Raw genomic sequence first — 11980 nt, forward strand, 5'->3', positions numbered from 1 at the left:
ATAGAAGGGCCTTTCCTAAAAATAATAAATAGTACATATCTAAAACCATCAGCAAACATCATCTACAATGGGAATAAACTAGAAGCCTTCCCAATAAGATCAGGAGTGAAACAGGGATGCCCATTATCACCTCAATTATTTGACATTGTACTAGAAACACTAGCAGTAACAATTAGAAAAGAAAAAGAAATTGAAGGTATTAAAATTGGCAATGAAGAGACCATGCTATCACTCTTTGCAAATGATATGATGGTATACATAAAGAATCCTAGAGAATCAACCAAAAAGCTAGTCAAAATAATCAACAACTTTAGCAAAGTTGCAGGATACAAAATAAACCCACATAAGTCATCAGCATTTCTATATATCTCCAACCCATCTCAGCGGCAAGAATTAGAAAGAGAAATTCCATTTAGAATCACCCTAGACAATCTAAAAAACTTAGAAATCTATCTGCCAAAACAAACACAGGAACTATATGAACACAACTACAAAACACTCTCCACACAATTAAAACTAGATCTAAACAATTCAGAAAAAAACATTGACTGCTCATGGGAAGGAGGAGCTAACATAATAAAAATTACAATCCTACCCAAATTAATTTACTTATTTAGTGCCATACCCATCAAACTACCAAAAAACTTTTTTACTTAATTAGAAAAAACATAACAAACTTCATTTGGAAGAGCAAAAGGTCATGGATATCCAGAGAAATCATGAAAAAAAAATGTGAAGGAAGGAGACCTTGCAGTCCCAAATCTCAAACTATACCATAAAGCAGTGGTCATCGAAACAATTTGGTACTGTCTAAGAAACAGAAAGGAGGATCAATGGAATAGACTTGGGATAAGTGACCTCAGCAAGACAGTCTATGATAAGCCCAAAGATTTTTGGGCTTTTGGGACCAAAACCCACCATTTGATAAAAACTGCTGGGAAAATTGGAAGACAACATGGGAGAGATTAGGTTTGGATCAACATCTCACCCCCTACACCAAGATAAACTCAAAATGGGTGAATGACTTGAATATAAAGAAGGAAACTATAAGCAAATTAGGTGAACACAGAATAGTATACATGTCAGATCTTTGGGAAAGGAAAGACTTTAAAACCAAGCAAGAGCTAGAAAAAAAATCACAAAATGTAAAATCAATAATTTTGATTACATCAAGAAGTTTTTGTACAAATAAAACAAATGCATCCAAAATTAGAAGGGAAGCAACCAATTGGGAAACAATCTTCATAAGAAAAACCTATGACAAAGGTCTAATTACTCAAATTCATGAAGAGCTAAACCAATTGTACAAAAAATTAAGCCATTCTCCAACTTATAAATGGGCAAGTGACATGAATAGGCAATTTTCAGTCAAATAAATTAAAACCATTAATTAGCACATCAAAAAGTGTTCTAAATCTCTTATAGTCAGAGAGATGCAAATCAAAACAACTCTGAGGTATCACCTTACTCATAGCAGATTGGCTAACATGACAGGAACAGAAAGTAATGAATACTGGAGGGGATGTGTGTAACAGTTAAAATTAGGTAATTTGCTAAAAGTATTATATTTTAGAGGTTTATTAAAGATTATTAGAATTAAGAATTAAAGAAAGTACAAATAAGAAAAGCACGTGCAACCTACATCTTGCCTGCCTGGTAGAGAGACACGTGTGCATAGAAGCAGAAGCAGAGAGACCCAAAGTAGGCAGAGAGTCAGTTTAAGTAAAATTTTTGTTCTCTGTCCCAGTTGGAATTAAGGTGATATTATAGGGAATTCTGGGAACTACCAAGGACTTCTGGGAATTGAAGTCCAGGGTTCAAATCTCCATTTTTACATATAGCAAAGTCAGGACATTAATGCATTGCTGGTGGAGTTGTGAATTGATCCAACCATTCTGGAGGGAAATTTGGAACTATGCCCAAAGGACGATAAAAGACTGTCTGCCCTTTGATCCATCCATAGCATTTCTGGGTTTGTACCCCAAAGAGATAATAAGGAAAAAGACTTGTACAAGAATATTCATAGCTGTGCTCTTTGTGATGGCAAAACATTGGAAAATGAGGGGATGCCCTTCAATAGGGGAATGGCTGAACAAATTGTGGTATCTGTTGGTGATGGAATACTATTGTGCTCAAAGGAATAATAAAGTGGAGGAATTACATGGAGACTGGAATGACCTCCAGGAAGTGATGCAGAGTGAGAGGCACAGAACCAGGAAAACATTGTACACAGAGACTGATACACTGTGGTACAATTGAATGTAATACCCAATGAAATTGTGCATCATCTGGGGGAAGGGTGGGAGGAGGGGAGGGAGGGAAATAATATAATTTTTTTAACCAAGGAATAAAATTAACTTAAATTTAAAAAAAATCTCTGCTTTGTTTAACATTTGGTCATATGACATTGCAGGAGGAATGTTGACCCCTATTTATTTTGGAGCAATAATAGATTCAACATGTCTGAAATGGGCCACTAATGCTTGTGGAGATCAAGGAGCTTGTAGAATATATGACCCTGTATCATTTAGGTAAGTTGATATAAAATGATTTCATAAATTGATTTTCCCCCATGAATTATACTTATTCCTGAAAAGGTACAATGGCAGAATCTTGTAATACTGATTTCTAGTCAATCAATATTAATTAATTTTCTTTTACTTTGAAGAATTGATCATTACACATTTCAGTTTAACATGCTTTATGTCCAGGAATCTTAGACAAAAGGATAAAGATGGCAGCAATGGAGAGCTCTGTTCTCATATTCATTCTCAGAGCTCTTTTAGGTAGGCACAAAGATGAATGTTTTTACTTTTTCTACCCTACAAAGAAATAACATGTTCTAGTAGCAATAATAACTACAAGTTATATTTATAACATATTAAGTACTTTCTCATTATATACATGATCTCAAAAAAATCACTAGGAAATAACTAGGAATCAAAAATATGAATTTTCAGTCATAATCTACAACAGGTACTTGAACAAGTACTTAACCTCCATTTTGTTTTTTCATCTGTGGAATTAAATATAGTATCTCTACTACATGCCTCAGGAGACTGCAAATCAACTCAATTTAATCCAACAAACATTTAGTAATTGTCCAATATATTCAAGACACTCTACTAAGTAATAGAGATAAAAAGATGGAAAATGAAAAAAAAATCTTTCATTTATAGTACTTATAGACCAAGAGTAGAGGATGAGACTGATCAAAATCAGTAATAATAAAAATATGAAAATAAAAAGGTGCATGGAAGTAAAATGGAGTCACATGGATGTATGATTCAATTCTAGCTGAGGGGCCTGAGTTGGCATCATTAAAGCAAAAGAACTGGACTAGAGCTTGGGCAGACTTGAAGAATTTCAGTGAGTAGAGGACAGAGACATGGACATTAGGGATGATGACTGCATCAGGAATGTATTGAGTGGAGGTCTTTGTATTGAATTCATATGGTGGTATAGAGAAGCACTCAGTCAAACTCTACAAACATTCTTTTTCAAAACAATTTTAAAATAATGCATCAAATTAATTATTTAGAGGTAGAAACAAGAAATAAGGGTAAAACATTCCTCAAGCTCATGACATTTTAGGAGATTAGAAAGAGAGATTTATGACATGGGAGAGAAGACAGACCAGGAGGCCACATGGGGGAAATGTGAATGGTGGAATTAGACAGTGGTGACAGAAACAGCAGCAGTCTGGGGACCTACCAAGAGATATGTAATCACATGGCAATGGCAGAAAAGAGATCTTTTCATCATGAGGGATCACAGACCTTTGCAGAGCAATATCAGTTTTAGGCACAAAGGCACCTGAGGAATAGTATCAATTCTGGATCAAAACAGAGGAGGGGCTTTGACGAGTAATATTGAATGCAATCAAGGGGTCTAGCATCCTTTAGTTTTAGCTAAATGCCCACCTCACTGAAGAAGGATTCCTTGAATATTCCTTATTGTTTTTGCTTTTCCTCTAAAATTACCTGTAGTTTATTCTACTTAAATATTTGTATGAAACTATTTGCCTGTCATCTTCCCCTTTAGACTGTGGCCTTCTACATTTTATATCATATCCTTAGCACTTAATAAAATGCCTAGCATAATTTAAAACTGAATAAAAACTTGTTGATGACCATCAGAATTTCAATTTTGGAAATCTCATTTATCTTTGGCTTACTACCATAATTAGCCATGGGAATCTAGCTATGTTTTCCTAAAATATTTTAATTCCACTCTGTAAGCCTAAAGTGTATACCATATTGTCATACTACATCCAATTTTACCCTCTTTATCACAAGTCTCAGAAGAAATGTTGTTTTCTCTAAAGATTTAACTTATTTCCATGATGGCAACCATTTTCTCCCTTTTGTTAAAAACAAAACAGGCCCAGATCCTCTTGCTACATTAAAAAAAAAGCTCTTACATTCTATCTTAAAATTGATATCAAATATTGGTTCTAAGGCAGAAATGTAGTTAGGTGTGGGCAACTGTTGTTAAGTGACATGCCCAGAGTGTCTGAGGCCAAATTTGAACCCAAGTCCTCCCAACTTTAGGTCTTGCTCTCTGTCAACTTAGCTACATGCCTGCTTCTATCTTACTGACTTTTGAAGATTTTCTGAACATTATTAAGGCAAATTTAAAAAATATCCCCTCATAGACATTTAGACAGATCTTGTATAATTCTATTTCAAAGGAAAAGAAATTGAAATCTAGATATATCAAAGGTACAGTAACATAGATCATAGGTATCAGAGTCTAGATTTGAAACCAAGTTCTATGACTTTAAATCTTGACTCTTTTTCCTCTACCAAAGCTTGAAAAGATGAAATCCTCTGCCCATTACTAATTCTTGCTTTTATAGCCACATAAATATTTTTTACATTTCTTCCGTTTTCCAAAGTGGTTTGTTGCTAGCATATTTACAACAGGATATTGTTTTTATTTCTCCCATCAAATAAACTTTATCCAAGATTTCTTACCCATAGTTTACACTTTTTAATCCATAAGGATATCTTTTTAATAAACGATGATTCTCTACTGTGTTATAGATCTGATGTGTTGCTTCTGAATCAGTTATACCTTCATGTAAAAAGTATGCATGAATTTCATCCATGAACATCTCAATAATATTAATGTTACTCTTGTACATGACAAAAAAAATCCCAAAGTGAATTTGGGAGAATCTTTTACTTGTTTTGATCTTTCCCTCTCTATTTCTAACACAAATTCTTTATTTAGGGTTCTTTTCCTTTTTGGGAGGGGGAGGTTCCTCTCTAATTTCTACCAATAACTACCCCCATTCTCCTCAACTCATGGTGTCTAAGGAATGGCCATTTACTCTTCTTAGTCACTCATATGATAGTAAGACCTGAAAGGGATAAAAAATTACAAGATCAAAAACATCTTCTTGATAATGAAATCTATTTTACTATGTTTATTATACATTCCTTTAAAACTTTTTCTAGATTAAATGAACCAACTAATTTCTTCTAGGAGCTATTTCTTCTTACAGTACATCTACTTATGAAAATAATATATTTGTTCAGAAATATATATTTGTATGTATACATGTTATATACATAGAAATATATATTATACAAAAGGTCAGAAATCCATAAATTTATTTTAAAATACCCTTTATGATTTGTTTAGTAGTATCTGGATGTGATATTTATATTCTAAGGGGAAAGAATGTGTTTCTAATTGTTTATATCATATGTATACTTGCATTATTTCTATAAATCCCAATTCATTATAAATCCTATAACAGTATATAAATTGAAGCATTTTACTCAAATTTTATAATTTTTTAATTTTTTTGTATTTTTTACAGGAACAAATTCATTGGCTTCATTTTAGGAATTAAAGTGCCAGTATTCATCTTATTTATCTTTTTATTCATTTATATGAAGAAAAAATATAAAGAAAACACTGGAATTTCCAAAAATAGAGGAAGAGATATGGATGATTTAAACCTTAAAGAATCTTTAAACAATGATGAACAATTGGGACCTTTTGCTAATTCAAACTATGAAACATATATGTAAAAAAAAACATATGTTGCTTGTTCACAACCAAAAGTCTTTTGTATCCTTCTTGAGATCCAGAAGAATCAGAAACCACAATAGAAGCTATGATCAGATCTTTGACTTTTGAAAAGAAGCTTAGCAAGCACGATGTCTATTCCTTTTTCCTGAGAATACTTCATACAGTATTAATTTAAAGTGTCAAACTGATAATTGCAAAACCTAAATGAAAAGATGAAACATGATTTGTTTTTAGTATAGCCCCTTAATTATAATGAAGCTATATGGGGCATCTCTCATCTATTACTAAAGGTAATTTATGAGATTAATAAATAACCAGAGGCTAAGGATCTGCTCTGTTTATCATTTTATTTAATTAATCAAATAGATAAAAATTCTGGTACAATTCAAGTGAGAGAAAAAACCATTGATAGGAGTTGATTCTCATGAAAATAAAAAGAAAACACTGCTGTTCTCTCCTACAATAAATAACCCATTAGCCAATGTAAGGTAAACCATTCAGAAAAAGGTGGCTAAGCACTGAAAGAGATGTGATAATGAGAATAAATATTTTTGGGGTGGGGAAGGAATTTCCTGTTATCATACAAAGCAGGGAAGAAGTGTTTTCCAAAACTTTTGTATGAACTTTCTATTCTGAAATCAGACATTCTTATCAGAAGGTACTCACTTAATTTGTGCATTCTGTATAATAGTTTACTTGTTTCCATCTGAAATTCAGGCTCCAAATACCTAACTCTAATATACAGAGTATAATAGTATAACATAAAGGGCCTTTTTTCAAGCATTTAGAAGTAAGTGTGAATGAGACACTGAATTCCTGTAAGTTTCCAGGAGGCAATTAGGTGGCTCAGTGGATTGAGAGGCATGCCAGAGATGGGAGATCATGGATTCAAATATGATTTCAGACACTTCCTAGTTTTTGACACTGGAGAAATTACTAAGCCCCCATTGCCTAGCTCATATTGCTTTTCTGCCTTGGAACTAATACACAATATTGAGTATAAGATGGAAGGTAAGCATTTTTCAAAATGAATATAAGCTTCTTGAGGACAGGTATTATTTAATTTGTAACTTTAGCACCACAAACTATGTCTGAATCATCAAAGGCACTTAATAAATGCTGGTTAATAAGTTATTGACACTTCTTATGAACAGGTTTTGAAGTGAATGCTCAGAGAACATGAAAGGATTTGACATTTGAGCAAAGTCAAAGTTGAGACAAAATGTAATAGCAAAAGTATAATGGATAATAGAATCTGGGAATGTGGGAATGGGAACCTTCACCTACTTCATATTGTAGCTAAAAGCAAACCTTGTTTGAGATGCTATGTGGTTGTAGTAGTTTGATGACCCAGAGTCAGGAAGACTTGGGTTTGATTTCTTCCTCAGTTAATTTCCTGATTCATCATCACATAAATTTATCATCTATACAATCATTGATAAGTCCCTTAACTTTCCAAAGCTTCAGTTCTAACATCTGTAAAAAAGAAGTGATTGTACCCTTAAGGTAACTTACAGACCTAAATCTATTGTTCTAGTAAAGACCAATGTTTAGAGAACTCCTTAAAATTCAAAATAAGTTGTCAACATTATCTCATTTGGAATTCATAGAACATAGAAAAGTAAGGTTCAGAACAGTCAAAGTGAAACTCATGGTCACAAATCCAGGAGGTAATTCAAACCCAGCCTGACCTGATTTCAGGTGCAGAATTTGGAAATGAAATATAAGTTTCACAGATACAAGGTGGGGAAAGGATTGTTAGATACCATTTCATCTGAAAATAATTTCAAATTTTGGTTTAGCCCATAAGCAAGGATTTCATAAGTGCCTGTGTACAAAAACATATAGTCAATATTATTAAGTGCCTACTATGTGCCAGCACTGACAGAAGCTCTGGGGATACAAATAAAAAAGGAAAAATAGTCCCTGCCTTCAAGTAGTTTGCAATGAATGAGGGAAGATAATACACCAAAAAATTTAATGGCAGCCAGTGGTTAGCTGCTATGGAGATATGTTCACGGAGTTGAAACCAAGCAGAGAAACTAATGGAAAATGAAGAATTTAGCTCTTCAGAGAAGTATATTGCTTCCCCCTTCCATGACTTCAATCATAGGAGTGAAACCATAGAGAAGGCAGTGAAGTATAAAAAGCCTGGAAAAGAAGGAAAAGACTAGGTTGCAAATGGCTTTAAATGACAAAGGAGTTTATATCCGATCTTGGAGGTAATACAGAACAAGGGAAGCAGGTAAATGACAGAGTGAGACTTCTACTTTAGAAAAAACACATTGGTAGTTTGATGCATGTTGGATTAGATTAGAGACTGTGTCAAGGAAATCAGTCAGAAGTTTATGGTAATTGTTCATTGAGGAGGCAATGAGAACTTGACCTAAGCTGGAGGCTCTGGGTGAGGAGAGAAGGGGATATATTTATAAGTATAAAGGGAAGGTAATAAGCATTTTTATATAGCATCTATTATGTGCCAGGTACTTCACAAGTATTGCATTGATCTTCAAAACTCTGTGAGAGGTAGGTACTATTTTATCTTCAGTTTACAGATGAGGAACTGAGATGAGGAACTGAATTAAAGGTAAGTGACTCACTGAGGGTCACAAAACTGGTAAGTTTCTGAATCCAAATTTGGCCTCCGATCTTCTTGATTCCAGGTCCAGCGTTATATCTCCTACTCCACCAACATCCTCTATACCAATGAAAAGGTGAAATAGACATTTGTAGCCAAACAAGGTACCAAAATTCCCAGGAATTCATAAATAAAGACAAGACTAGGCAGGTGGTAAGCAATTTACCTTTCTTTACCCTAATTTGTGCTATCTCAAATTCATTTCCTGCTAAACTGGAGAAAATCTTAGAATCATGTGATCCTGTTAGATCCCTAAACTAAGAACTTCTTTGTAACAAAAGCTTTAATCTCAACCTGGAAAGAGAAGAAGAAAAAGAATCACCGAGATTCTTACTATGGAGGAAACTTATTTTTTGCTAGTTGAAAATTTGAGCTATACACAAAGAGCTCCCAGCCTGCCTCAGCAAGTTTGTAGCTACCATGATTTTGAAATGAATTTTTGTAAGGTCTTAGCTAAGAGAAGTTACTGCATCTTTTACTGATTGACATAACTATATCCCTAGAAGTTCTTATGTGGCCCCAAACTGTTTTAGTCTGTTCCATTTAGTTAAGGATTGCAAGGCACTCCTGATAATAATTTATCAAGCTTCTTCTAAACCAGGTTGATAAGCTTAAGATTAAGGCACTTTCCTAATCATAATATCTGTGTTATTGACAAAGAGAAGCAGGGGAGTTCCTCTTCAGGCCACCAATAATTGAATACCTCAGTCCTGATACTGTTAGAAATCCCTCGTTTTCCTGCTGCCATAAGCACTATTTCTCCTCTCAACAATCTAGTATGGCAACCTAGAACAATGTGTTGGAAATAAAGCTTCCAAAGAGCACCAAGTTCTATATCTAGTTTTAGGAAAGGCTTCCCTGTATTTTTTTTTTTTACCAATTGTTCAAATCCTTTTCTATCTCTGGGATAAGAGTTCTTGAATTTTCTCCTGCTTGCTGTTGTTATGACCACCTCCAAGTCCCATTGTTGGTGTTGCTGCAATATGTGTTCTGGTCCAGCTCCCACCACCCAGGTCCCACTGATCTCTCTTGTTTATCCTCTTTGTCTAAGTTGCCCTAAGATGGAAAAAAAGGCTTACTCTGACCTTTTGTTGGCCATACTACTCTAGAATTATGTTTGAGGCATTATAGCCCTGAAAACAACTGTAAAAAAACCTGAAGCTTGAGAGAGTACTCCTTCCATACCAGGAACATAGCCCAACTTTAAAATATATGTAAATTCAAGGAATAGCCTGGAAAATGAGTAAACACTAAAGAAAAAAGAAAAGAAACTGACCATATACAATTACTACTGTGACAAGAAAGATTAAAGCACTAACCCAGAAGAGGACAACAAATTCAAAACTGTTACAGCCAAACACTCAAAGAAAATATGAACTGGTCTCATACTCCAAAAGAATTCCTGGATAGCTCAAGAAGGATTTTATGAATTAAGTAAAAGAGGTGGAAGAAAAATTGGGAAAATAAATGAGTGATGCAAGAAAATCATAAAAAATCTTGGTGAAGGAGGCACAAGAAATACTGATGAAATAAATTAATTGAAAAAAATTAAATACAGAATATGCCAAATGGTAAAAATAAGCACAAAGATTCACTATAGAAAATAACTCCATAAAAATTAAAATTTACTAAATGAAAAATGAGTCACAAAAGCTCATTGAAGAAAATAATTTCTTAAAAATTTGAATTGGGCAAGTGGCATACTTAAATAACTCTAGCTAAGAAAAAGATATTACATGAGCTGTAAATGAGTTCCTAAAGAAAAAATCCCAAGAACTAGATGGATGTACAAATGCATTCTTTCTAAAATTTGTTATAAGTGAAATTCAACAAAAGTAGACTGAAGCTTGTATTCTCTGAGCAAGAGAACACTTTGTCAGTAGAGCTAGACTATGATAATAAAGTGAGATAATGGCTGCTTCAGTTTAAGATGAAGGTTCCAAGAGAAAGACAACTCCCCTTTTATGGATTTTGGGGAAGGATAGAACAAATAAAATCATTTCATAGTCATGGAAAAAAGTTATGGTCGTTATAGTTGACAGTATCATGGGGATTAGTTACAGAATTGAAGAGTAGAGGAAAATATGCAAATATGCTTGCAAAGTGGGAAGGAGCAACTAGCAATAATCCTCTCCTTCCCTGCTCTGAGAAAAATGCATTGCTTGAATCTACCTGCAGTTAGAGATAGTGGAACAGAATTTTGAATAGTAAACAAGATATCTTGAAGGATAGTTTTTTGATGTAAAGATCCTATACCAGACTCTCTGATGTCCACTATATCTTTCCAGTATAATACATTTCCTTGATGCAAGAATAGAGTGATTGTCAATTATTTTAATTTATCCTTTTTCTCTTATTAGTATAACTATCCTATCTTGTACAATATTGAATTATAGAGGCGATAATTGGCATTCTTTCTACAATCCTGATCTCCTTTGGATGTTTCTAGCTATCCCCATTACAAATAATACTTGCTGATGGTTTTAGATAGATGCTAATTATGATTTTAATGAATGTTCCATTTATTCATATATTCTCTAGTGTTTTAAATTGATATGGGTTTTGTATTTTGTCAAAAGTTTTTCTGCATCTTTTGAGATAATAATATGATTTCTTTTTTGATTTTATTATTGATATGGTCAATTATGCTGATAGCTTTCCTAATACATTTCTGGTATGAAATCCACTTGTTTTAGTATATGATATCTGTCATATACTGCTATAATCTACCTGTTAGTGATTTATTTAAAATTTTTGAATCAATATTCACTAGAGATATTTATCTATAGTTTTCTTCCTCTATTATTTTCTCTTCCTGGCTTAGTTATTGGCATCATAGTCAGGTCATCAAAGGAATTTAGTAGAATTATTTCTTCTGTTATTTTTCCAAATAATTTTCATAGCATTGGAATTTGTTGTTCTTTAAATATTAGGTAGAATTCACTTGTGAAATCTATCTCTAGAGTTTTTCTAGGGAATTCATTAATGTCTTGTTAAATACCTCATTTAAAAATTTTATTTATTTAATTAATTTAGAATATTTTTCCCATGGTTACAAGATTCATGTTCTTTCCCTCCTCTTCACCCCTTCCTCCTGGAACCAATGAGCAATTCCACTGGGTTTTACATGTATCATTGCTCAAAACCTATTTCCACAGTATTGCTGTTTGCAATAGAATGATCATTTAAAGTCAACAGCCCCAATCATATCACCATCAAACCATGTAATCAATCATATGTTTTTCTTCTGCATTTCTAATCCCACAGTTCTTTCTCTGGATGTGGATAGTGTTC

At 33.5% G+C, this 11980-nt stretch overlaps 1 protein-coding gene across 7 annotated transcripts in view; it reads left to right on the plus strand.

Annotated features, from left to right (window-relative positions):
• Positions 1 to 6376, plus strand: part of LOC100011666 (solute carrier organic anion transporter family member 1B1) — a 68124-nt gene extending 61748 nt beyond the window's left edge. For all 7 annotated transcript variants that reach the window (XM_056799341.1, XM_007503550.3, XM_007503549.3 and 4 more), the window contains 2 exons: positions 2414 to 2531; positions 5834 to 6376. In XM_056799341.1, the coding sequence (XP_056655319.1) occupies positions 2414 to 2531; positions 5834 to 6047 (332 nt within the window). In that variant the 3' untranslated portion in view covers positions 6048 to 6376. The remainder of the gene's footprint in view (positions 1 to 2413; positions 2532 to 5833) is intronic.
• The last annotated feature ends 5604 nt before the right edge of the window (positions 6377 to 11980 follow it).

This window comes from Monodelphis domestica, chromosome 5 (genome assembly GCF_027887165.1).
Source record: "Monodelphis domestica isolate mMonDom1 chromosome 5, mMonDom1.pri, whole genome shotgun sequence".
NCBI lineage: Eukaryota > Metazoa > Chordata > Mammalia > Didelphimorphia > Didelphidae > Monodelphis > Monodelphis domestica.